At 38.9% G+C, this 27002-nt stretch overlaps 3 protein-coding genes across 8 annotated transcripts in view; all 3 read left to right on the forward strand.

Moving 5' to 3' along the window:
* The first annotated feature begins 718 nt into the window (after nt 1-718).
* On the forward strand, nt 719-3089 carry LOC147328182 (homeobox protein MSH-C-like). The gene is made up of 2 exons (XM_086296382.1): nt 719-1245; nt 1825-3089. The coding sequence occupies exons 1-2, from the start codon at nt 825-827 to the stop codon at nt 2235-2237; spliced, it is 834 nt and encodes a 277-aa protein (XP_086152508.1). The 5' UTR covers nt 719-824; the 3' UTR covers nt 2238-3089.
* Nucleotides 3090-4130: 1041 nt separating this feature from the next.
* Nucleotides 4131-9798, forward strand: LOC147328183 (ATP synthase peripheral stalk subunit d, mitochondrial-like). 2 transcript variants are annotated; one of them, XM_086296383.1, is made up of 6 exons: nt 4131-4248; nt 5501-5631; nt 7065-7161; nt 9121-9192; nt 9463-9525; nt 9614-9798. In XM_086296383.1, exons 2-6 carry the CDS (start codon nt 5510-5512, stop codon nt 9743-9745), a joined length of 486 nt encoding a protein of 161 aa, XP_086152509.1. In that variant the 5' UTR covers nt 4131-4248; nt 5501-5509; the 3' UTR covers nt 9746-9798. The 2 variants fall into 2 exon arrangements, with proteins under 2 accessions (XP_086152509.1, XP_086152510.1); XM_086296384.1 differs by lacking the exon at nt 4131-4248 and adding an exon at nt 5124-5237.
* A 532-nt stretch (nt 9799-10330) lies between these two features.
* Nucleotides 10331-27002, forward strand: part of pnpla6 (patatin-like phospholipase domain containing 6) — a 33432-nt gene continuing 16760 nt past the window's right edge. For 4 of the 5 annotated variants that reach the window (XM_086296390.1, XM_086296387.1, XM_086296386.1 and 1 more), the window contains exons 1-15: nt 10331-10430; nt 16349-16437; nt 20020-20073; nt 20467-20554; nt 20665-20747; nt 20888-20979; nt 21101-21241; nt 21624-21783; nt 22211-22291; nt 24059-24187; nt 24367-24447; nt 24870-25005; nt 25580-25648; nt 26126-26226; nt 26579-26758. In XM_086296390.1, the coding sequence (XP_086152516.1) occupies nt 16390-16437; nt 20020-20073; nt 20467-20554; nt 20665-20747; nt 20888-20979; nt 21101-21241; nt 21624-21783; nt 22211-22291; nt 24059-24187; nt 24367-24447; nt 24870-25005; nt 25580-25648; nt 26126-26226; nt 26579-26758 (1443 nt within the window). In that variant the 5' untranslated portion in view covers nt 10331-10430; nt 16349-16389. The remainder of the gene's footprint in view (nt 10431-16348; nt 16438-20019; nt 20074-20466; nt 20555-20664; nt 20748-20887; nt 20980-21100; nt 21242-21623; nt 21784-22210; nt 22292-24058; nt 24188-24366; nt 24448-24869; nt 25006-25579; nt 25649-26125; nt 26227-26578; nt 26759-27002) is intronic. The other variant, XM_086296388.1, reaches the window with a different exon arrangement.

Raw genomic sequence — 27002 nt, forward strand, 5'->3', positions numbered from 1 at the left:
TATCTTCCTTTTTGATCCTGCCGAGTCTGGCGCCTTGCAAAACACAACTTGTCTGGCTTATTAAATAGTATGACCTGGAGAAAGAAAACGCCTGTTGCTTCTCAACCGAGGCTATTGTTAAGGAGAAGAGCTCCTGACAGGCCTTAAATTGCTGCAATGCTGTGTGACCAACACTCATACCTAATCAATTTCTATCCTGGCTTCGCACTCTTTCTGATTGGAATTTCTGTTAAGCTGTTTCACTTACTTTTATTTCTATAATATACACTTACGGGCAGGTTATTCATTGACAAATGGATTTGCTTTTATTATATTTAATTTGGGGCACAAAATATATTTTAATCTCTTTGATAAAAGTACGACTTTGATATCGACACGTAACTCATTAGCCCTTGCTCAGCTTTACAGTAAGAGAGTAATTAAACTAATACTACCGATGGAAGTGCTCTGCTAAAGGATGTAAATGGTCAAGAGAGTCCTCCCCACTGGTTAATTGCACTAAAATTGGTCTAAGCTACTTTGTGAGAGCCATCAATAGTCCCGCACCGCATGGGGTCTGTATGATTAACGTCTCCTTCCTTTCAAAGCCTTCTTGATGTTCTCTTGGAAGGCTACAGGCCAATCAAAACCACACTCTGAGACGTCACGAGGCCAACTTGACGAGATGATTGGTCGAAGCAGGGGGGGGACAGCCCCTGTCCTTTTATAGACGATCCCGTCCAGCGCGTAAAAAGCTACTGGGCACCGCTGACAGCGCAAAGACGCACATTGGACACCGTACCCCTCAGCCACGTAATTCCTCTAAACGGGCCGCACGGAGGTGCATGGCCCCATCCCCTTGTATCATGATGAATCCTGTGCAGGGGTCGCCGTCCCAAGACGCCAAACAGCTTCATCAAAAAGAGGAGACGGATACGGAGAGCGAGGAACTGCAACCCAAAGACATGACAACCGAGAAAGGATACAAACTCCAGCGGAGCAGCCTCCCGTTTAGCGTCGAGTCATTGATTTCCAAGAAGACCACCTGTCGGACTTCTTACTCGTCCTCAGATTTAGCTCTGGTCCTTCCGAAGCCCGTGGCTGGGCAAGGCGAACATCTCTCTCCAAGGACTTTTTACGCGGAGAGGAAGATATCGGCTGAGAGCTCGCAGGGTGTTTCCAGTAGCTCCAGCGAAGACAGTCCACAGTTTTGTGAGAAAGATCAGAGCACTTGGTTCCAGACGTCCTCCTTTTCTACACCTCCCCGTAAGTCCGTCCCTCCGCAGTTATCAGAAACAAAAATAAACTGCATTTATCCACCTCTCTATAGGAGCTGCATAACAAGTTTAACTGTGAGACGCCTTTTTGTTTCCTACACACGTATGATGCGTAAATACTATTTTTATTTGGTCATTTATTAGGTAAATAAATGCATAACAATGGAAATATGTTTTGCATCTGAGCTCAAGAAACACTCGCTTCTCTGCTGCACCGACCCTTTACCATTTGATGCCATATATGTCTTGTTATCTATAAAATAAATAAATAAATAAATAAATAAATAAAACAACTTTTAAACATTTAAAAAGTCATAAATGAAAGCAGAAAATCTGAGTATGTGCTCAAGCCTTTGATTCCACAAAGATGTGACAGTGTGTGATGCAGGTTATTTTGTCAACATCAATATACTGCAGTGTATTTATCAGTGTGTGTAAGCTGCGTTATGCTGGTGTTTGTATCCAGTGGCGAGGGCTCTTATGTTCACCTGCTGTGACAATCCCGCTTCAGTTAAACTCCGATTTAATCTAACCTCAGCTTTTTCTCTTTGCAATTTCTTTGTGACAGGAAGCTCAAGTCCAACTCAGTGTACTTTAAGGAAGCATAAAAACAACAGGAAACCTCGCACGCCCTTTACTACCTCCCAGCTCCTGGCGCTGGAGCGCAAGTTTCGCCAGAAGCAGTACCTCTCCATCGCAGAGCGAGCCGAGTTCTCCAACTCTCTCAACCTGACGGAGACTCAGGTCAAAATCTGGTTTCAGAACAGGAGGGCCAAAGCCAAGAGACTTCAGGAGGCCGAGCTGGAAAAGTTTAAGTTAGCCTCCAAGCCCGTCCTGCCTGCATTCGCGCTGCCTTTCCCCCTCGGAGCGCACATGAGCTCTCCATCCTGGGGCCCTTCAAACGCCTTCCCGAGACCCAGTCTGCCTGTGCCAGGACTGTTCAGTGGACCCGTCACTTATGGGATGTACTATTTGTCTTAATAATGTTCCTGTGTGTGTGCGTGTGTGCTCTTGGCCACAGCACAATTAAAAAGTTTTGGAGTTTAGACTATTTTCCCCCCAAACTCCAAAACCGAAGACAAATACGACAAGTGGCGAATACCGGTGTATAAACGTGTGCGTAATCGTTCCGAGTGCGGTCACTTGCTCTCATTTTGTGTCCACTTCTGAGAATCGTGGATTCTTGGCCTTAATTTTCTTAAGCAAAACTCCATAAGCAGATGTCATCTACTCACACAGTAGATGACATGCCTTAAATATTTCATCCCAGCCTGTCCTCCGTGCTCTCCAGTAGCAACTGGGCAATTAAATGTGTCCGGATCTAAAGGCAATAATCCTCTAAAGCTGGGGGACATTAATAAAAGCAACAGAAAAGTACTTAATTGGTGTCAGTGCCTTAGGACCCCGAAGTGTACTCTCTTTATCATCACTTGAATTCCTCATTCAAGATATGAATATTTTTTCTGTTATCGGGTAGCGTTGTCCATTTTTGCTGTGTTAATATCTGTATTATTGTCACGATTTCTATCATTCTTTTTAAAGAACGGAGACAGAATTATATTTTAGGAAAAAAATACATGTATTAGTTTTTTTAACCTTCACAACGTGGCCTTTATGGGAGTGATATTAGATTTACTTTGATGAATTTTGCTGTAAATGTAAATAAAATTTGTAGTGTTCTTAAACGTCCTGCAGTCTCGCTTAAAGGGCAGGAGAAGTGGTATTTATTGAATATCTTTGTATCTGTACTGTGTACATACATGAGTCTATCAAAATGTGCAGTAACTTGTAAAAACTGATTTTAGTAAATAAACATTATCCAAGAATTGATAAGTGCTTGACTCACTTTTTTTTTCTGTTAATATCGCCATTGACCTCTGGAGCCTCCGTGTGTTCTGCGGGTTTTTACTGTGCAGTGCAGCGGAAAAGCTTTGTTAGTTAAATGTTTTTCAAATTTTATTTAGATATTTTATTATGTGATTTATAAGTGTGCAAAACGTTTACCTGACAACCTCATCGCATTCACACGCATTTAATTATCTGATTTGGGAATGACCACATAGCTGTTTGATTTTCAGTGCAGATCCGCTTACTTTTACCACATTGTGCACCTTTCGTAATTTATAAATAAAGAGCATAGCGTATTGTTTTGTTTTCCTTATTTACATTTTAAAGCGAAAACAGTTTGGTCTGTAAATCCTAAAAAGATTACTTGAATCTCAGTTTGTCGCGATGATACAGTTTATTGGAGATAGTACACTTTTATTTTACTTTTAAATATAAAAAACACATTTTTCCCACGACCGACTCAAAGGATGTGGATTTTTAAGGATAAAGGAAACCTTTTATCTTTGCTGCGCACATCAAGTAACCAAGTGACATTCATCTGTCTAACCTACAGGTTGCACCAATTGCGCCACGTTTCTGGGAAAATCTCACATTTTTAATGATGGCTTTGGTTTTGGAATTGATGCATTTTATTGTTTCCATTTATTGCCTGGTTACACTTGTGGGACACTGGTAAACTCTTAAGGCCAATATAATTACCTGGAATATAGAGTTAATAGACACATTTCCCCCATAATTGAACCAAACCCTCAAAAGTTCCCGCTTTTCTTCAATTTTTAATTTGTTCTTGTTAATCTGCCTTCAATTAAATTAGTTAGACCCCCCTTCTTTCTTTCTTTTCTTTTTTTTTTTACAAAAAAGAAACAGAAACCAAAGGCTTAGAGTTAGTGAGATTTAGGGTTTATTTATTTAATAATTACTCACTGTTTAAGCCCACAGTTCTAGAAATTGGCTTCTAGAAGCTGGATCGCATAATTGCGAAAGTTTGCAAATGAAAAAAAGGAAAGAAAAGGAAACGCATGAAGACAGGCTGTGATTACTCAGCCTGTCCAGCAGAGGGCGGTGGCGCCGATTTGCGGCTCAAGGCGCTGATGAAGAAGGCTCTTCCGTTGGTCCGTCCTGTCACAGACAACACTGCAGCGAGGTGAGTACAAAGAAGGGGTGACTGATTGAAAGAATATCTGATAATAATTTCTTAAATAATGGTTAGTTGGGGTCATGCATGTGTCGGTGGATGGAAGATGGAAAAGTAGCCTGACCGGCCACATTCGTGTTTTGTCAAAGTCCCGGTGTCATAGACGGAGTCCTCTGACCTTGGCTAGCAAGCTAACAGAGTTAGCTACCTTTGGCCGGTTTTGAGTGTTTAAATTGAGCAAAACGTCACGGACGGTGCCACTGCAACTATCTTTAAAAAATATAAAACGCGCTACGAATAACTTGGGTGTATTTCATCAAGACACAACAATTATTTAGCTTCAACAGGCTTCATATTGTCTGACCGTGACCCAGAGGACCAGGAGAAACTCTGGACCTCTGGGTCCAGCGAAATGAGGACATTGAGTTGAAGTATTTTATTCATATCTCGGCGTACAGCAAAATATCTCTCCACTCTCAATAACTTGAAAGTGAACATGTAATATATATTTACTGTCTGAAAGTTATTTCATTTAACAATTTAAGGTACTCCTCATCTGTCAGTTTTATGTAAACGCAAATGTCTTTCCAAATGCTGCAATCACTAGACACTCAATTTTATATTTTATATATTCAATTCAATCGGGTTTTATACACTGAATGCCACGCACAGTATGCAAGCATAAATTAAGGAAACATGAAAATAACTGTATACCCGTTCGTTCCTTAATGATATACATTCATTCTTTATTTATTGAGTGAGGAATATGCCTTTCATTTGTCCTTATGTTTAACCTACGTTATGCAAATGCATTTGAAATGTATATTAAAATTTTAGGCTTACATATTTAAGTTTATTCTGATTTTAGTCTAAGGAATTGGTGAATCTTAAATACCTGGGGTCAACCAACCAAAGCAACAGACAGTGTACAAGAGAGGCGAAGAAGTGTGCAGGGTTGGTGGTAATGTTTGACAGAAGGATGGCAGCAGGAGTGAAAGGCAAGGTTCTCAGATGATTTTTCTGTATGATGCTTGTGTAAGTTTTGAAATCCAGTTGTAAAATAAAAGTAGTCTTCTCATTGTGGTGCCTCAAACCAGGTATCCTCCTCATCAACAGACGATTTTCCTGTTTTCTGTTTGTTTCTCAACAAACAAACAAATTATTGACCAAAACACATGTTGACAAGATTTGTCTAGATGATTGTTGACATTTTAATTCAATACTTAAAATAAATAAAAACATGTGTCCTTTCTGTTTTCAGACAGTCGAGATGGCAGGCCGTCGTGTAGCCCTGAAGGCCATTGACTGGGTGGCATTTGCCGAGCGAGTTCCACCCAACCAGCGTGGCATGTTCAATGCACTGAAGACTCGCAGTGATGGCATCTCTGCCAAGTATGATATACACCTCTCACTATGTTATACATCATCATCTCCAATGTGTGGAAATTAGGCTCCAGCTATCAATCGACTAATCTGTCGATTACCCAATCAAGTAAACTCTCAATAATCAGATTAAGTTAACAGGTCATCTGTTTGTTTTAATTCAACTTCTGGAGGATTACTGCAGATTTCTCCCAGTGTAAAACAAACGTCTGTGGATTGAGCAGCCGCAAACTTGGCTTTTCTTAACATCAGAGTTTGTTGATCACATGCTTTGATGAAGTACTCCTGCTAGGTTTTCCCAGTAAAAGATTTAAGGGTGAACACAGGAACTGTGCAGATCTTTTGGATGTTAGAAAACATGTTTTCTTTCACTAAACCTGAGCTCACCATAATGGTAACGGCTCCGCCTCTTAGCTGTGCGTAAACACTCTGGCTCCACCTTAAGCTGGGCCAGCATCATCATCACTGCTGCCATTGTGTTATCAGTGTTTTTGTTTAAAACTGGAGGCTACCTGGGCTTAATGTTGACAAATCTTTTATTCACATGCAGCTTCTGAATGTTTTTAGTGGCAAATATGCATCACTTTTTCATGGCGACGGTAGCACGCTACAGAGTGTTAAACGAAGCATCGAATGTTTGTCGAGAATTTTTTATAATCGAATCAATCAATCGCTGCAGCTTTAGTAGAAAGAAGATGTTTTCTGCTTTCAAGAGAACACAGCAAATAGTGCAAATGGTAGATATTTATCTTAATTATTGCTGCTTGAACGGCTCATCTTGTACACATTGTACGCTACTGATGCTGGAAGTATCAGTAGTACAAAACAACTGACTGTAGTACACTGGGATGTGTTATTTAAACTGCAATGTTTCCTGCATAATTCCATTCTATTTGTGGTTGTAGAGAGAGCCGTGTTTGTGGGAGACTTAAGGAGTTGGAATGTGTTGGAACAAGAAACTCTTTTTAAGACATGGCTTAATGACATGGAGAGCAGCGATAACAGTGACTGGGTCACCCAGCCAGTAGAAAACAGATTGATCAAGTTGACATGTCATCTTGTATAACCTGCAGACTAAGGCCTGGGTGAATAATTTCATTTTAATCTCAGTTATTATTTTGGTTTCCAGTGATTATAAAAAACATCAGAGAAAAAAAAGCATCACCTTAGTAACTGCATGACATCAATTTAATGAATAAATTTATGTTAGAGATTTAATAGAAAATTAAGCGGCTGTCTCATTATTCTTTGCAGACTTTAATTTATACCATCATTATAATAATTAAAGTGGGCGGTTGCATTAATTTGTCTCCTAGAAGCATCATCACTGAATTTTGCATTTGTATCAACTTGTGAACAGTTCTGTTGTCCATTTTATTTGCTCTTTGCACCTTAAATATCATCTACTTGGGTTTCTCTTTTGCTCTTCTCCTCCCTACCAGGCTAGCCTCCTTGCCAGAAAAGCCTGTGGCTATTGACTGGAGCTTCTACAGGAGTGCAGTGGCCAAAGCCGGGATGGTTGATGAGTTTGAGAAAAAGGTGAGCTTTTCTCAGCAGGTTATTAGTCAATATTAAAGCACCAAATAGAGCGTGTGTAGAATGCCATTTTTAAAAAGTTGTTTGTGGCATTTTTAATGTTGTGTCTAGCTGCTCTGAAAATTTTTCACATAATTAAAATTGTGTTTTCATTTTATGAAAGATTGTCCTGTAATGCCCCATTGTAGTGGCTGTAAAATCAAATCAGTTTTCACATAACTACATGAATCCCTGTGAAAAATTAAGTACACCCTTACATCTTCCATTGAAAATAAGAGGGTAAGTGGCAGTCAGGTGCTGCTAATTCAAGATTTGCTTTCACTTAGCAGTACCTCAAAGACGCTGCAAAATTACGTTGCACAAGATCACATAAAGACATAAAAAACATCAGTACAAAGATTAAAAAGAGTCAAGTATAATAAATAAATGAATATAAAGCCAGTGGTACATATTTAAAAACAATAATAAAATAAATATTCAATTATTGCACAGGAGAAATTTTGATTGCACTGAAAATATTTTGTTGACAGATTTATAGAGTATAATCAAATGCGCTTGATTAACCAATCAAATAACAAGTGTGACCACCTCGATTGAGATTTCTCATATATCATGCACAGTCATTTTCCCGGTGACAGCCATCAACTTCCAGCAACCACTTATTCCTGGTAGGGCACTGGTGCTTGCCAAATGGTTAGCAGACCAGTCTTTAGATCTGTGTGATTGGAGCCTTATTTACTTGACTCTGCATTGTCACAAGTTAAGTCACATGGTTGGTGGCCACATATCTTCAAAACCCCAATTAAAGCAGAAGTTTTAACAGTTTTAAAACTTCAGTGTCATATTAACACAATCCTACTATCTTCACAGGAGTGGACCAGCAAATTCACTCTATGTTCAGAGCGTGCAGTGCTTAGAGAAACTGCAAAAAACCCAACAGCTACATGTCAGACTCTACATGCCTCAGTAGCATGTTTACATGTTAAAGTTCATGACAGTACAGTTAGAAAAAGACCAAAAAACTATGGTTTATTTGGAAAGGCTGCCAGGAGAAAAACTCTTCTCTCTAAAAAGAACAGTTCAGTTTGGAAAGTTGCATCGTAACATACCACATGACTCCTGTCCTTTTATACAGAGGAAACCAAAGTGGAGATGTTTGGCCATAATTTACAGTTTCACATTTACCAAAAACAAAACACAGCATATCAACACAAATGCCTCATACCAACTGTGGAGGGCTAATGATATGGACTTGCTTTGGTGCCACAGGATCGGAATGTCTTACAGTCACTGAGTGTTTACCAAAGTATTCTGGAGTCAAACGTGAGGCCATCTGAAAAAAAAAAATCCAGGCTTTGGAGTGACCCAGTCTAAGTACAGACCTCAAAATGATCAAAATGCTGTCAGTGGGACATTAAGAGAATTATGCATTAACAAATGTAAAATGATTACTTCACCTTATTACTAATAAGGTGGCTCTACAGGCTATTCAATCAATAGTGTACTTAGTTTTTCACAGCATAGATTATTTTGAAAACCTTCTTTTACATATAACAGTGAGTTAACAGATCACGAAAACGAGTCAGGACCCACTACTTTTAGAAAGTGTTTTGTTTTGTTTTTTTCTCCAAAGCTCATGTTCCTTGTTTGCAGCACAATCCACTCAAAACCGGTCTCAAAAACAAGCGTGTTGCAGGCACAAAATAATCCTGCAATTGAAATACCTTAGATTCCAAGTTGTATTGCCTATAATTAAAAAATAAAAATTAGCACATGCTTTGCCATAACATGGGGCTCCCAACTCCCAGTTTTTTACCATGGGAGGAAGCATTAATGCTTTATCCATTTTTATGTGTAGTCTGACAGTCTCAGACTAGCTTTGAGTGGGACACAAAAAGTAGAGCTTAAATTCCCTGTGTTATTAAATTCTATCTTTTACTTTTTTATTCTTCCTTCACACAGTTTAAAGCACTGCAGATTCCTGAGCCCACTGACACACAGACAAGCACCATCAATGCGCAGGAGGCTGAGGCTGTAAGTGGCGAGATCAAACAAATTAATGTATTTGCATGTTTAGCTTAAAAGTAAGAACATTTTTATCTGGAAACTGTAATGATGAAAGAAGAATTGGCAGCCATACCATGTGTACATATTTTAATAATAAGAATTGTAAATGTGCAAAGAATTTTCCAAAGGTCACAAAATTGTTTAAACACAAATTGACATTTAAAACAGAGGGAGCTGCATCCCAAATCTCTTCTTCTTTTTGCTCTTTCAAATTCATAATTCACTCTTCTCCAACAGAACAAAAGTGCACAAGCCTACATTGAAGGATCCAAGGCCCGCATTGCTCAGTATGAAGAAGAGGTGAGACAGTAGTTGGCTTATTTGCTCAAATGCACCATGAGTGTGTTATGGTGTTTAAAAACTTCTTTTCTGCTTTGTGTGTTTTCAGCTGGCTAAATTTAAGAACATGATCCCCTTCGATCAGATGACCATCGAGGACCTCAACAGCGTCTTCCCCGAGACAAAGTTGGACAAAGTCAAACACCCATACTGGCCCCATAAGCCCATTGCAGAGCTGTAACTTCATTACTTGACACTGACCTCACAATAAAGATTATGTATTCTAAGGGTGAACCTTTGTTGTCTTCATTGTTTTATTAGTGTGTGGAAAAAAAGATGTCTATTTTAGTTGTCTCTCTTAAAGTAGCACTTTGTTACACTTCCCACGAGAGGGCAACGTTGCTTCAGTTTTATTTGCAGTAAAAGGTATTGGGTGAAAATAACGGCCGTCTTGTTTCGACAAGGTACTATATTTTAATGTCAAGACAGAGCGATTTCCCGAAAATAACATATAGCTAATGACAGATTTAAACGTAACGGAAGTGACGGACATGTGAGGAACTAATTGAGGTTTGATTGTTTTATTAACACTTTTATCATTCTTAAAGGTGTAGCAGTATCCCGCGGCAAAGGCGAGTGATGGTTGTCTTATTGTCAATCATTCCAAATATTATCCAATCACGGGTCGTCTGGTTAGTTATTCTAAATTCTCATTGGACACAGATTTTTTTTATTTACATAAATGTGGGCGGGAGATCTGGGCCAGCGCCCAGTCTTGTATTTTAATTGGGCCGACTTGACAACATCGTCAATGTTGATTGGACGGAGGTCTAGCGGACTTAGACGAGGAGGGGCTACATTGAAGATGATTTCCGTTGTGTTTCACTTGACTGTACGTGACGATTGACCGGAGTGTATCAGCTTAGGTAAATCCTTCTATACATATATTATTTAAAGAGATGAGTTTGGTATATGTTTTAGTAGACGACTGTATAATTTTACGAGGCTTTTACTTAATGATAGTAGTGAAAACCGGAGATAGCTCTTCAACTGTGTCACTAATATTAATATTATAGCTCTGTCACATTGCTCTTTTGGAGGTCAGAAAAAGACGAACTGTAAACCCAAGCCCGTTATCGTATTTACGATGGTTAGAAGTTCTTGCACCCCCAAGTCATTAATGATGGCCGGAGAAAACCGGTAACGACAGCTAGCTAACATCCCGTGACAATAATCTGTCAGGTGCCCTCTGCCTTGAAGGTAGCAAAGATTTTTCTACTTCCAGCTTATCGGCTTTGTCCTAATACTAATAATAAACGGTTCTCCGAGTTGAAAGAACTAAACGAGGCCTAACTATAATCTAATCTATGTAGCCACTGTCGTCTTCGGGATTGGTTTCATGTGAGTGTTTGCTAGCTAACGGTACACTACTGCGACAAAATAAAAAATAAAAACACCATCTGCTGGTGTGTACTAGCTACCTAAATGTCGTAAAGCTTACTATAAAAACTCCACTTTTTTCTAATGTACTGAAGGTGAATCCTCACCACCAGGGTCTGTTTACAACGCAACCAAATAACCAGAGTCAGCAAACCAGCGCCGCTTCGGGCGTAAATTATGGAGAGCAGTTTTAGCTGGATGGAAACACGAGCTAATGTCATCCTCACACAGTGGGCAGTGATGTAGTCAGAAGACGCCCCCTGAAGAGCAGGAGTGTAATTTAATATGATATTTATGTTTACAGGCTCTGGACAGAGCACAATAAGGCTAATGTGAACATAAATCCGTGCAGCTAATGAACAGTTTTTGAACAAAATTCACAGTCACGTGTAGCTTTCCTGCACCTGGTTGGCATGTCCACAATTTAACAGAACACTTCCTAAATATATTAAACTGTATATTTTGTGCGAGAAGGGCTTTAATACTCAAATACAGGCAAAACACTGGACAGATCGGTACAATATAACTAGCTGGTCACTGCTTTGCTGCAGTTTGCATGTGTCAGGGCTCTATGCTGCCTGTAGTTTATTTTAAAAAAAAAAATCCCAGTTTGGGCTGAAAGTAACAACAAAAGAACTGTTTTGTTTCCCTTTACCTGTCTTAAATACACCATTTAACCATTAAGATACAGAGTGATAGTTCAGTCGACTTTGGAATCTTTTTTTTTATCTGTCAGAGTTTCCAACCATACACATCACAAGACCTTGAAAGCCCAAACTGTTGTTATTGTTACCATGAATCTCATGGTATAGTCGGTACTCTGTTAACAGTCAGTCCAGGTCAGATCGTGTATAGTGGGTTAAACACTGGCTTCATTGTTCCTAGAGAACAATAGGAGTAGGGCTGCATGGAGAGGGGCACTGCTTGGAGGCTAGAGGGTGAATACTATCTCCTTTGGGTCTATCATCCTGTACTCTTCTTAAAGGTGCTATTGCCACACTTTAAAACTATGCTGAGTGAAGTGTCAAGTGTAACTCTAAGTTTCAGTTTTTATTTTGTCTGGATTTACGCAAGGTTTGATACACTGGCTGCTTCAACAGAGGCAGAAAAAAGATTTTGCAACACATGGGACTACTTTATCAGTCCATTCTTAGCTCGCCTATTTGTCCATTCTTAAATTAGGCCAGGTTACCATGGCATCCTTTGTTGTGTTCCTCCAGTTCTTGAGTAGTTGTTTTCAGTATGGAGGGCACGTGGGGGTGTGCTTGGTCTGCAGCAAGGTTTCGGTGGCTGGTATATGTAAAAGTAACATCCAGATAAATGCCAGGATCCAAGATTTGTGCCTTTTGGTAGGAAATGCTAAAGATGTTCCTATGCGGTGTTGTAGCTCTGTGGGTCCTTTGCAGCAGCATGCTGTTCTGTGGTTTTGTTTATGATGCACAGGGTTACTTCATGTAACACAACACTCCACTCTGTTTTTCACAGATTGAATTTCATCCATGCATCAGTCCAGCCTCTCTATCTCTCTCCGAGTCACCAATCGCACAGGAGAAAGCTGCTGCTGATTGCAGTTTATGTTGTATACTAGAGCTGGGCGATAGAACGATAACGATATGTATCGCGATATAGCTTTTACTCGATAGAGAAATTAAACTATCGCGATAGACTTCACCGCTCTTGTCCTCTTGAAAAAAAAAAAGGTAAATTGTGCCGAAAGCAAGTCTGGAAATACAATAAACTGGTGCATGCGTCACACTGCGCGCCACGTTATTGTTTCGGTGAAATGAATTTCTACAATACTGTTACTGTTAATTCTACTCTCTGCAGTGTTTAAATGCTTACATATACACACAGTTACTGTCCCTCCACACATACGACTCGGTTCTGCTTCTATGCCCCAGCTTTTACTTTTTCCCACCGAGGCTTCTAGACTTCTGATTGGCCAACATTTCTGCACGGTTAGGAATCTAGCGCCACCTGCTGCTTTGGCATGTTCATAGCAGCGTTTTCCTTCATTTCTGCCTTTATGTGTGGACGGGATTATTTTTTAAAACGAAAACGGAAAATCTCAGTTTTCAAAAATACCCGTGTACGCGTGGACGTAGCCTCAGTCTCTGACTGGAAGCGCTAATTCGTCATTCGGCTTTTGTCAGACTAAAGTAACTGTTAAAACTGTTTGAAAAGCTCAGCTATACAACAAGGAGAGATTGAGAATTTCCTTTTAGTTCTCAGTTTATTTGATATTGACAAAAGTTAGTCAGTTTTGTCTGTTCTTCTGTAAAACAAACTAAGATTTATTTTTAGAATTAATATTTTGTTTCTAAGTGGAATTGACAATTTAGTCTGTTTCGTTTGTTCTATTTTGAAACTTAAACGCTTTAGTGACTGCCTTTTGTGTAGTTTGCAATATTTGCCTTTATTTATCTGAAAAAGTCTCATGTTCCTTAAGTACATCTACCCTGTTGAACTTATTATGGGAAATAAATATTTAAATAAAAACAAGCTGCTGATTATTTCACATTTTACTTGTGAGCAACGGCACATTTAAATCTTACAAATATAGTTATTTGGCTTATATCGTGATAGATATCGTTATCGACTGAAATAAAAAAAACATATCATGATATGAAAAAATCTCGTATCGCCCAGCTCTATTGTATACATCCTGTCTAAACATTTAGGCAATTGGTGGTAACATCGAGACATGCTGTATGTTGCACAAATTTTAACAGTCAGTATTTGTAGAAAAATATAATCCAAACTCAGTTTAAAGGTGTGTTGAGTAGGGATGGGTATCGTTTAGGTTTTATCCGATACCAGTACCAAACCGGTACTTTTGAAACGGTGCCGGTGCTTAAACAGTGCTCGAACCGGTGCTTAAAGAATGGAGAACACACACTTTGTCCAAAAACCTCTCATTTTTAGCTGTTTTTTTTTGTAAAAAGATAACAATGTTTTAGCCTTTTCTGCAGGTATAGGGCATATATGGTATCACTCTTGGCTGGAAGCAGTGCTTAATCAATGGAAAAAACACAAACTTTGTCCAAAAACCTCTCATGTTTAGCTGTTTCCCACTTTTTCTTTGGTCATTTTAGCCTTTTTGGCCAGGGTGAAGGGAGTATCTGCCATCAAACAAGAAGACAACCGCATGTAACTACGACAGTGTTTGCTAGTTCACCTTACGTGCATTAATGTAATAACGTGGTTAGCCTACTCAACGTAAATTACACACGAACAACATTAAGCTACTCACGCAGAGAAGAACGGCTGCTGCTGCCATCATCATCCTCATCATTTCTGCTACACTGGCAGGGCTAGGGGCCAGGACTCTCCTCTTCGGGTTCTTGGGGGATGTTGCTAACTCTGGGTCCGATAACAGGCACCACACCCGCAGTAGATGTGCTCGGTGTGTGAGGTCTCGCAGCAAGCTATGAAATACTGTGCATTTCTCGGCTTTTAAAAAAACGCTATGCGTCGCCAGGTGTTTCATCAGATTCCAGGAGTTACCTCCTTTGGACAGTATCACCTTAAAGCACTTGTTGCAGGCTGATGAGTTTGCATCTTTTGCTGTGAAGTACAGCCAGACTTTTTATTCTGTAGCTTTGCTCTAAAAGAACGTATGTACCTGGGCCCGCCTTCTGTCCTCGGAAAGGTAAAATGAATGGCTAGAATCCAAAGTGTATGAGGTCTCAGGAAAGAAAAGCACCGAAATAAAGCACTGAAATGTGCGCTGCTTTTCAGTCTGGTTACTACCGTTTATGTCAGAACCGGTGCCATCCCTAGTGTTGAGTGTCTAATTTATTTATTTTTTCAAGTAGGAATCCAAAACAAACACACACAAAAAACAGTCATTCTCAGTTAGGATGATTTACTAATGCTAGTGTTTCAATATAAACAAAATTTGTTGCAGCTCTTTATTATTATGGAAAATGATAAAAGGCTTTGGTATTTCAAAATTGTTTTTATAGTCCTGAATAATTCACATTAAAAATTATCAATATATTTTATAATTTGTTAAGATATAAAGATATTTTCTTTTTCGTTTATCAAAACTTCCAGTAACTTCCACTGTCCAATACCAAAAGATTTTATAAAACAGAAAAAAGGGTCAGCATTGTTATTGTAATGTCTTTTCTTAGCCATAAGATGCTTGCTTCTTTATAGGCATCTTCCTCTTTGTGCAGCAGCCTAATCTGTATACCCTTAGCAAACATAGAATCTGCTTGTTTAATCTCCAGCATCACTTTCTGCTCGAGGCTTTAGAGTTAGTGGGTAATTGGTTGTCCTCAGTCAGCTTCGCTATTTATTTGTCTGTAGACAGTGAGCTTGTTGTTTTTGCTATAGAATAAATGCCTGTGTCAGCTGAATCTGTCTGTATTCTGGCAGATGTGGGCAGTTAGGTGGTATGTGCCTGGATAAACTTGTACATCTCCTACTGCTCAGTGTGTATCTCTCTGGGGAGGTAAAATACTACAGTGTACAATGGCAGTGGTTAAAGGAAAATTGTATGTGCAAAAGAATAAACAGAAAACAACAAAAAACCTCTCCACTTATGCAGTCACTCGTAAACACACGAAAACTAAGATACAAACCTAACGAACACAAAGCTGTTGTCAACCAGCATTTCTGCCTTTTTAATTAATTAATTAATTTTTTTAATTTCATCATCATGTAATGTCCCGTTAAAAATGGCACAAATTTAGTGGAGCAACAAGAAAATCATTCCTATTTGGATGAAGGGGAAGGATAAAAAGGTGAAAAGGGGGTAATGAGTTACTACCTGTATAGTCGTTTATCTGTTATCTAGCAAGCCTGCCGTGTTTCTGTGTAACTAAGGCCTGGATCAGTGATGTCAGCAATATGCTGTTGTAGGATGCAAATTTTTGGATCCCTTTTCTTCTGTGCAGTTGAAGCGATTTTTGAAGAATAGATGCAGTTAGACAGCTAATCCAGAAACTTTAGTTAGGGACTGAGAAATGTTCTTCTCTTATGCAACTGTGTGTGCTAACAACTTCTTTGTCTTTGAACTACATTTGCTCGTTCTGCCCCACTATTTTTTTTCCTGCAGCTGTGAACTATTTAATTTGTTTGTGTGGATGCACGTCCATAGTACCACTCATACTCCTGGTAGTACAAACTGTGGTTTTCTCACTCAGCTGGGCAGCATAGACTACCAAACTGTAACATGTCAAAGAACGCTTTATGTTGACTTTCAACAAGTTACTTTGCTTTGCTAAACATGTTGGCTCAAGATATGTTTGACTTGTGTTAACAGGAAAAATCACAGTAAGCAGCTAAATAGAATTTGCCTCTCCATAATTTGAAAGTGTGTACCTGTGTTTTTCATACCGTGCCATGTCAAAATAGCTTTTTGTTGAGTATGCATATCTATCTTTGTTCTCAGTGGCTGTTGATGGACCATCCCTATGAAGAAACAGGGTTACAATGGGACAGAGTACCTCCGAACAAGAGGGTGAAGGTCACAGCCAAGAGGTTGGTTTTGACTACAGTATTTATTTGTATACGTGTCCTTGCTCCAGCGGATGGGCAGTCTTTCACAATCCTAATGTGGAAACAGGCTTCAAGGTTATTAACATAAGCCACAGCAACCTGCCAGTAGAAAACGGTGTGCTGGTGACTTGTATTAGCACATAACTTTGTGCTTACAAAAATATGAAAAGCTGACTTGTAGGTTTTAGAAAGAGACCTTGAAACAAGTGTCCATTTAAAACTTCTCAGCTAGTGCAGAATTTGAGCTTTCATTTTAAACAAAGTTAGCTTGAGAGTGTGTAGACTACGTTTACATCACTAGAGCCATCTGCTTGTCCACCACTAATATGTCTCGTTGGTTAGCCATCACCAGTTTGTCTGTCTGTAGCTTGGTCATTCTTGACCACCCTAGTGGTGCACAATTTGAGCTTTCATTTGAAACAAAGTTAGCTTTAGAGTGTGTAGACTAAGCTGAATATGGTTTTTCATGCATGCACAGTGACAGATTTGTCCTAGTTGTCATTTTGAGACAAATGCACATGCATTAGGGATGGGTATTGATAAGATTTTCACGATTCCGATTCCATTTTCGATTCTGTTTAACAATTCGATTCTTTATCGATTCTCTTATCGATTCTTATTTTTAAAAAGGAGAACACTAAGGTCGACTAGCTTAGAACTTTGTTTTATATCTTCTCTTTGAACAAGATTTAGGAGTAACATGGCCTTACAAACCCAACAGTGAGATCTTAAGAGATCCAGCCTACGGCTCTTTAATGGGGTGTCACAAGGTCCCCGGGGGAAAAAATTGTAAAAGTAAAATAAATATTCTTCTGTAGCAATAACAAAGTATAACATAAATTATTCTGTAGCAATTACACAAGAATATCCAGTAATGTCCCTGCCTACAATTAAACACATTCATTTACTGAAAATCGGGGGCATCTGCTGTGGCAAATGGGTTCAAGCCTTTGACCACAAACTCAGTCACTGCTCGGTGACATTCGTCTATCCTGGCCTGAAAGGAGACGTTACCGGTAGACTGCAGCGAGAACTGCCAGCATCTGAGCCAACCAGACTCTGTCTGTCTCTCTCATCATGGTCACCTAAATGCACAGTAATGGCAGGTTTTGTAATAAGGCAGATCGCGCTAACATAATATGCACTGTTAGTTGATTATTTACCTGTCGCATTAACGGGAGAGGACGTGCAAACGTTACCGCTGCTGCTGGGTTGAGATTCACGAATCTGGAGCGGAATTAAAAACACGACATTCATTTAAGGTTATCGTGTGTTTTGTGAGCAAATGCTTTTGCATATTCGTAGTGTTTCCTCCCTTAAATGAAATATCTACTTTGCAAGTATTGCAAGTTGCCCTGTTGTCATCCGTTCTCGTAAAGTATAACCAAACTTTTGAGCGTTTGAGCCGCCATGTTTCCTGCCAGGTAAATGACGCTCCGCAACGTGATGACGTCATTCGGGGCGACTGGAATCGATATGGGAATCGTTTGCAAAAATGGCAAACAACTCCAAGGAATTGAAACAGTGGGAACCGGTTCTCAACAAGAACCGGTTTTCGATACCCATCCCTAACATACATGTACACTTTCCACACTCAACTCACTGATTTCTGAACTATATTTTGAACTCTTATTCTAAGTCTGCAGGTGTAGTGCATTTCCATGTGCACATGCTGTCCATGCACTTACTGTCTCTAATTTCCACTATCAGTGAGTGTCAAGTGACGTGTCCAGCTTAAGACATTTACTGCTTAATAACCCTTAGCTAAACATACGGTAATCAATAATGACTGATAACGGACATGCAGTCTTACTGTCTGGCTGTCAGACAGCACCTATTACTCTTACTCTTGCAATATGGTATCTGATGGATTGTTAGTGACACACACACATAAAGACACATAAAGAAGCTTGTCTTGGCCACAAGATCTTTGCACTCTTTTCAAACTCTTTGAACTGACAGTCTTTATTTCAAAAGTAAGTGCTGAGTTTGATATTACTTAATTTAAGTAATAAAGATTTCCTTAGTTGAAAGAAAAGCCAAAATATATTGCCTGTGAGCCCAGTAATTTTATATCTGAAATCCTGAGTCTATTAATAGTATCCAAAACTGTGAAACTCTGTGTGGTAATCAGTTTGTAACTATGTGAAACATGGTAAGGGCAAAGTGTGAAGAGGATCAGATGAGTTGCTGCATTCTCATCTCCTTTGACTGTTGTTTCATGTGCATTAGGCAGTCCTTCCTCAAGGACAAATTCCGCATTCTCACATTCCAGTGCACTTCAGAACTGAAGCCTGCAGGCCCGGGCTTCATACTAGGAGATAATTAAAAAAATATTAAAAATGAAAAAATCCCATCTCGCCACTTGGTTATGGTGTTCCACGTATGGCCTACCTGCTAGCATTTTGCACCCTGCTGTTATATGCTGGATTGTCAGGGGCATCTTTACACAGCCTGCACCTGTTGTCTTACCTGGTGTGATAGACCCCAGCTTTTATGGATCTTGTCCTCAGAGCTTGTTCCTGTGCTGCCATGATTAGTGCCTCCATGCTGTCTTTCAGTCCAGCTCTGTCTAGCCACTGGTAGGATTGCTGGATGCCAGCTGCTTCATCTATCTGCCGGTGGCATATACTGTCCAGGGGCCTGTCCTTCCATCATGGTTCTTGTCCTTGCTCCTCTTCTTTCTTGTGTTTCTGCTGACTGAGGTATTTACTAAGCACGCAGTCATCATGGATGTTTGTTGTCTCATCCTGGACAGTGGTTCTGAAGCTCACTAGTCCCCAGCCTTTTTTTTTTTTTTGCATAGCATAAACTCTCAGGGTGCTGGATTTGGGGTGAAACCCTCCATGCATACTAACGAGCTTCCTTATCTTGATGTCCATGGCTTCTGTCTCCTCTTTTGGCCAGCTTAGTATCCCAGCAGGATATCTAATCTCTAGCAGGATGTAGGTGTTGATTGCCTGGATCTTCTTCTTCCCATTCAGCTGACTCCTCCGGACCTGCCTTACTCTCTGCAGGTATTTTTTAGTTGTGGTTTTCCTACCATCCTTCTCATGGCTTCCATTTGCCTGTGGGTATGCAGTTTGATGTCATCAATGTAGGTGAGGAGGAGGTGGCTTACAATTCCCCTGTTCCATAGTCAGTATCCATATCCCCCATTAGTTCCCGAGGAAGACTCTTAGGAACCTGTTGATCTTGTACAGCTCTAGGTTTCCAGGATGCAGTTGTGGGGCATTGAGTCATAGGCCTTCTTGTAGTCAATCCAGGTGGTCCACAGGTTGGTCAGTCTGGTCTTGCAATCGCAAGCAACTGCTCTTTCTACCAGTAGCTGGTGTTTCGCCCCTGTGGTATTCTTGCCAATTCTTTTCTGTGCCCCTCTCATATATTTAGCCACATGCCTGTTCATATTAGCCACTATGATGCCTAAAAGGAGCTTCCATGTGGTACTGAGGCAGGTTATTGGCCGGTAGTTGGTTGGGACCAATACCTAAAACACTTTTTAATTTGTTTTGTTTTTCATTTTCTGATTGACTGTACTGTTTGTGTCTTCTCTTGTTACATTAGGACGGGTTTGATAACATCAAGACTTTTGTGGAGGAGGAACTACAAACGAGCATGGTGAGCATCCAGTTTGATTTCATGTCTTAGTAAGTCTCATTCAACAGCCAATTTGTCACACAGGTAAGGGAACTGTAGATTTATACACTTGGAAATAAATTGGAAAACTAACAGAAACTACCTACGGTAATACATCTCAAGTAGGTGTAACCATGTTTACTGCTGGTAATATATGTACCTTGATGACAATGAACAAATAATTAAAAACTGAAAATAAAATTATTTGTTTTTAATGGCCTCAACTTAGTTTTTTTTTTCTTTTTAGAAAACACAAATACTTTAACTAAAATATTACTTTAATATTAAAATATCCAAGTAAATAAATGCTTTACTGTTGTAAATACTATAATGTATACCACTGACGTTCTCCCTCTTTGGTTCCTCTTTATTCAGATGGTGGGGATGGTAATTGGTGCAGGTATCGCCATAGTCCTCATCGCCATCCTGATCTTCTTCATCTTGCGGAGGATCAAGCTTCGAAGTCAGTAGTTGCTGAAATGCATTTCTCATTGTACATCTAAAACGCATAAGGATAGTCATGAAGTCAGTAGTGTGTATACCTGTGGTAATGTCATTTATTATGTTTAACAGACTTAGAAGCTCAGGAGGCTCCCAAATACCGCTTCCGCAAGAGAGACAAAGTGATGTTCTATGGGCGAAAGATCATGCGTAAAGTGAGTCAGGCTGTATAAAAGCTCTAGCTGGCTCTCACACACAGAAACACGTCATTCTCGTAGTGTTTCAGTGTATAGTACTTTTTTTTTTTTTTTTTTTAAGGAAAGAGTAATATTTAAACAAAACTATGTTTCATCAGGTCTCCCAGTCTACCTCGTCCCTTGTGGGTACATCCTCTTCTTCACGGCCACGCCTAAAGAAGAAGCAGAAGATGCTCAACATTGCCAAAAAGTACATCTGAATGCTAACTTTCATCAAGCATACGCTATTTTGATTGTACTAACATTCTTTATGTGGCAGTTGCTTTCCTCTTATTTCCTTCTTATTATCTTCCTGCATGTGACTTGTGTAGGATCCTGCGCTTTAAAAAGGAGGTTCCCATCCTTCAGGCTAAGGAGCCCCCTCCCTCAGTGCTGGAGGCAGACCTCACTGAATTTGATGTGGCCAATTCCCACCTCCCCTCTGAGGTGCTCTACATGCTTAAAAATGTCCGGTAGGTTTAATGTCTGTGTGATTGTGTTTTGTAGTCCAGAGTACATAGATCCAGGTGCTTGGTCCTCCCTAAGCACAGTTTTGCTCATAGGGGGTTGCTTAATTTGATTTGTTGGGGTTTTCTCCAGAATACTGTAGGATCTTTACATTACTATAAAAAGTGCCTTGTACCTGCTGTTATTGAACCATCAACTGATAAATTCTCGTGTCATATACTGTATTATAATATTTAATTCACCTCTGCATATTTTTTTATAATATATAAATCCACAACTAAACAGAAAGACCATTTTAATTGCCCTTTGTACAAACCAAGTGTTTGCAGCTGTTTGCAATGAGTGTAATTCCTAACCCCCAAGCTTCCCTTTTGTCCTTTCATACAGGGTGCTGGGTCACTTTGAGAAGCCACTCTTCTTGGAGTTGTGCAAACACATGGTGTTTTTGCAGTTCCAACAAGGGGAGTATGTCTTCAGGCCAGGTCAGCCCGACAGCAGCATCTATGTTGTTCAGGATGGAAAACTAGAATTGTGCCTTACTGGAACGGTATGCAGGCTCCGTGTCCCTTTAATCATGTTTACCTCTGAATTTTATGCAATGAACTGTTGTTTTTAATTATGACTATAGTTTATTGTATGTTTTGTAAGTTTGCACAAATACTTTGTGCAAACTTATGCAAGCAGCAAAGTGGTTTACCAAGGTGCTTACCCACAAGAACACTGGCTTTAAAAAAATTGTAGCTAATCATGTCTCCTTTAGCCAGTGTTAGTGTTTGGATATATTTACCAAGTTTTAAGTCCTGAGGGAGATGTTAGTGCAGGCTTTATCTATATTGATACTTGATTGTGTACATCTATATGTATATTGATTGTGTGAATCTTTATGTACACACTCAAGTTGAACTTGAGTATAAGTTCTTAGAAAACAACTTAATTGTTTACATAGATATGAATGCGTTACTCCTGTCTTCCAGGATGGCAAAGAAAATGTGGTGAAAGAGGTTTACCCAGGAGACAGTGTGCATAGCCTCCTGAGCATTCTGGATGTCATCACAGTAGGTCACACCTATTTCTTACCGCACATAAAGGCTTTGTGCCACACCTACTTATACAGACCCTGCCAGTTCTCATAACAGTCATTTACACAGCGCTAAATAAGATAACATGACTTTGTGTCATTGTGTTGGCCCACACCTACATACTACAGCACATTCACCTGCTGACTCAGTTAACCGTTTCTCACTGGATGACACAACACTCTAAAGTAATTATTTGGTTTAAACCCAGCATTCATTTCTTTTCTTTTTTCTTTTTTTTTTCATCCATTTCTAAATTTCATTTCATTTCACTTATTTATTTATTTCACACTTGGTACAACAGTTTCCACAGTTAGTTCTTTCAGACAAACCAACCACACTTTCTATCAGTAAAGCACTGCAACCATGTGTGAAAAGGAGCAGGAAGAAGAAAATGTTCTTATTAAACTCTGCCCCCTATCTACAATCCAACTTATATTGCAAGTGGGCACCAAAAAGCAAGGAACAAACTAACATTTATCTCCGGTCCTAACGCAAACCAAACAGATCAGAATATACCACTCCACATAGTAACAAGGAGAAAAGATAAGTAAATAAAATAAAATGATGCAAAAAATAATGGATCCTTTTTCAGTTAACTCCAATTTCGTTCACGTTCTTCATATTGAGTTATCGTTTTAGACATGTAACACTTTTTAAAACAATGTAAATTTATACAATTCTTTAAATTATAATGAAGTTGTATACCCCTAACCGTTGGACTCATTAATCTTTGTGTAGTCCTAGCTAGCTGATGCTTAAAATAAAATTTCCTTCTGCTGTCTTCTTCCCCCGAACACATTAAAAATAATCTTTGTAACTTAAAAGGCAAAATATTATTTTTAGCCTTAAACATAATTAATAGTGTTCGTAGTTTCACTAAATCTCCTAATTTTAATAATTTCGATTTTATAAATAATTTATTTGAATGTTCTCTAACGTTATGAATCATTCGTATGACTTTCTTCTGTAATAAGTTTAGAGGTTTTATAGTATTCTCATATGTATTCCCCCAAACTTCCACACAGTAACTAAAGTATGAGAAAAACAATGAAAAATATAAAATGCGCATTGTTTTGTAGTCTAATAAATCTCTTACATTTCCCAAAATATAAATGCTTTTAACCATCTTCTTTCTAATATACTCAATATGTGATTTCCACGTCAAATTTTCATCTATTATTACACCCAAAAAGCGAAATTCAGTAACTCTTTCAATCAATTCTCCATCAATGGACATAATGACTTCTTCCTCCTTTACACGATTGCCAAATATCATGAATTTCGTTTTTGTCAGATTCAAAGATAATTTATTTACATCAAACCATTTTTTCAATCTTAAAATCTCATAAATCATAATTTCAACCAAATCTTTCACATTCTCTCCTGAGCAATAAAAATTTGTGTCATCTGCAAATAAAATTAAATTTAACCTTTTTGATACATCACAGATATCATTAATATATAAATTAAAAAGTTTAGGTCCCAAAATAGAACCTTGAGGAACACCACATACAATCTTCAATCTTTCAGAGGTATTGCCGAGATAATGTACATATTGCGACCTATTTTCTAAATAACTCCTTAACCAATTCAATCTGTGTCGATTGAAATTAAGTAATGTTTTGGGGTCGTTCCATATAAAAACAAATAAACTGCTAATTAGAAACATCCCACCTGTAGAGCTTCTGTAAGTACAGATAGACTGAGAAAATGTAAAGTATTCTTTTGGATATTTGTGTGCAGGGCCACCAGAAGCCTTATAGAACAGTGTCAGCACGGGCTGCAGAGGTTTCCACTGTTCTCCGTTTGCCTGTAGAAGCCTTCCTGTCTATATTTGAGAAATATCCCGAGAGTCTAGTGCGAGTAGTACAGGTGAGTTGTATAATGATTATTATTCCTCAGTGTTTGTGGGGTTTTTTGTAGATGTGCTTAAAATTAGAGTCGAATTTATGGATTCGTTTTCCACACACTGTATTTCTGGCTCGACGTCTGTAAACTAATTGTTTTCCTTTCATGCTTGAAATGACTAGCTTTCTGTTGTGCCATTTCAGATTATCATGGTTCGTCTCCAAAGAGTAACAGTGCTAGCCCTGCACAACTATCTGGGGCTGACCAATGAGCTCTTCAGTCATGTGAGTTCATCTTATCAAGGCACCAGTTTGAAAGAAAGTCTTAAACTGATTAATTGCCTTAAAAAACCCCAATTATATTCATCAAAGAGTTCAGAATGGTGTTAGTCCTGAGATCAAATGTAAGCCAATATAAATATTTAAGACGAGGAGTAATGCGTGTTTGCCCATTCAAATGCTTTAAAATAGTCCACAGAATTCCTGTATGTTGATAGTTATCACTCAACCAGTAAAGTTACCGGTAACATAGATTCACAAGTGCTGTAACCCTTGTGACCTGGACCTCATAGTCCTCATACACATCCTGCTGTTTTCATGATTTCAGTGCCTAAATACTAATATCATGGTGTACTTTCCACCTTGTGAACACACACTCAAATTAATCATCTACCTCACTCTCATCCATACATTACTTGTTTTTACAGGAAATGCATCCCTCACGTCTGCCACCGCAGTCACCCCACCCTACTCGCACCAGTCCTGTACGCCATGGCAAACGCTTTGGCAGCCTGACGGTACCTGAGGAGCACCGAGAAGCAGCCGTTAAAGGTGAAACTCCAGGTAGGGTGTCAGCATACAGATTAAGTAACTCACAGTGTTAGAGAAGCTGAATCTTAGTTGAGGTGTACAGAGTTGCTTTAAAGCTTCATATGCAGGGTTCGTATGGGTGGTTGAAATCCTTGAAAATTCATAAATTTTAATATTGCCTTTTCAAGGTACGAAAAGTGCTTGAATTTCAGATGTGGTGCTTAAACGTGCTTGAAACTGTATTTCATTCACCACAAATAACTATCTGACCGAATAGTTTTCTTATCAGATAGAGAAATAAAAGGAGTCGCAAAGTAAAATTTCCCTGCCTGGGCTGCCTCGCACCTCTGCATGTCAGTCTGTTTCAATGTGTGACCCCGCCCCTACATTTTACCTCTTACTGAGGTGATGCAAAGTGAAACATAAATTGTTTTGTTTTTTTTGGCTATGTGCTGGAAAAGCTTGAAAATGGACCTTGAAAGTGCTTAAAAGTGCTTGAATTTGACCCCAAAAAATGCGTATGAACCCTGCATATGTCTTCTCCGGTGCTATTTTTGCTTTGGGGTGACTTAGAAATGCTTTAAATCGTATTTATTTTTCACAACAGGAGAACAAGGGAAGGATGGAACAGTGCCAACTCTTAGCAGGACAATCTCAATGCCTGTAGACATTGCTGGTGAGGGATCTTTCTCTTGTACTGACAGATTATATTGTCTTACTGTTCTTTAGTTTTGCTGAAAGTCAGACACTTTCTTCCAGTGCAGTGTGATATTTTAAACATGTTTTAATGTAGAATGATTACTGAGAAGCCAGCAGAGAATGGGTAGCCGAAGTGTTACACTGATACCACAAACCGTTCAGCTCATCCATCTACAATATGCTATGCACACCTAATGTATACTGCTCATATTAAAAAGTTTGCCTATTGCCCACTTTAACATATATGACCAGTTGTTAATGTTACTGTTTTAGAAACACTTGTATTTGTAAGAAATGTATTTTAACAGTGCAGGTAAATAAGCAGGCAAAACCTTTTAAAAAAATGACAATATATTTTGCCTTTTGCTTGCGCCATCACATTTTCATTTGTTCTTTTTAAACATAGATCAACCTAAGAATAATTAAACCACTTAAATGTTGACCTTTTAAACAGGTGTACAGAAAAGTCTAAGATCAGACTTTGACATGGCGTATGAAAGAGGACGGATTTCTGTCTCGGCAGAGGAAAGCAACACTCCACCCACTTATACTCGGGTCAGTACACTGCAGACTCTCAGGACAAAAATGAGAAAAGATATAAACCCTCCTTATATGTATACATTACATTGGTTAATTACTTAAAGAAAACAGAAGTATTTTAGAATGGAGAATAGTATAGACCACAGTTAATGAATAACAAAGAAGTAATTAATATATGATTCATAAGCCAAAAATATTTAAAGATAAGCTAAATATAAGATATTTGAGAAAGTGTGGAAAAAGAGTAGTGCTGTATCTCTGATAACGTTTTTTAGAATTAGAATTCCTGATTTAACAGCAGGAACACCTATTATAAATTGGCAAAGTATGCATATTACATTATGATTATTCTATTACATTATTACAGTCCATATCACAGGAACAGCGTGAGAGGAAGGTGACAGTAGATGAAGTTCCTTCAGGAATCTATCTGTATCCAGAGGAAGAGCCAGTTGTGGACAACATTTTTACACCCGTGTCAAATCGATCCAGTGCCGCTCTCTTTGAGGAAGGTCAGAAGGAGGTCCTAAAGCTTATGAGGATTGAGGTTCGTTTTACTTTTTTTGATTGTTCAAGGATAGTATTTTGCTGTTGTTCTATGCCGGTTTAAACTCCTACAGGCTGTGATCATAATACGACGAACAATTTGTTTTGACAAATAATGCAAGCAAATAGGTTTCCTTATGATTGACTGTTGCTTTAGAAAAAGAAAGAGTTACTGAGTCTGTGATGACAAAAAATAAACGCAAGAGTTCAGTGGTGCTTTAGGGGGTTGTGTAATTCACTTGATG

Source organism: Aulonocara sp. 'chitande type north' Nkhata Bay, linkage group LG6 (genome assembly GCF_057382095.1).
Source record: "Aulonocara sp. 'chitande type north' Nkhata Bay isolate Kocher_YH1m ecotype deep benthic linkage group LG6, A_spYH_male_GT1.1, whole genome shotgun sequence".
NCBI lineage: Eukaryota > Metazoa > Chordata > Actinopteri > Cichliformes > Cichlidae > Aulonocara > Aulonocara sp. 'chitande type north' Nkhata Bay.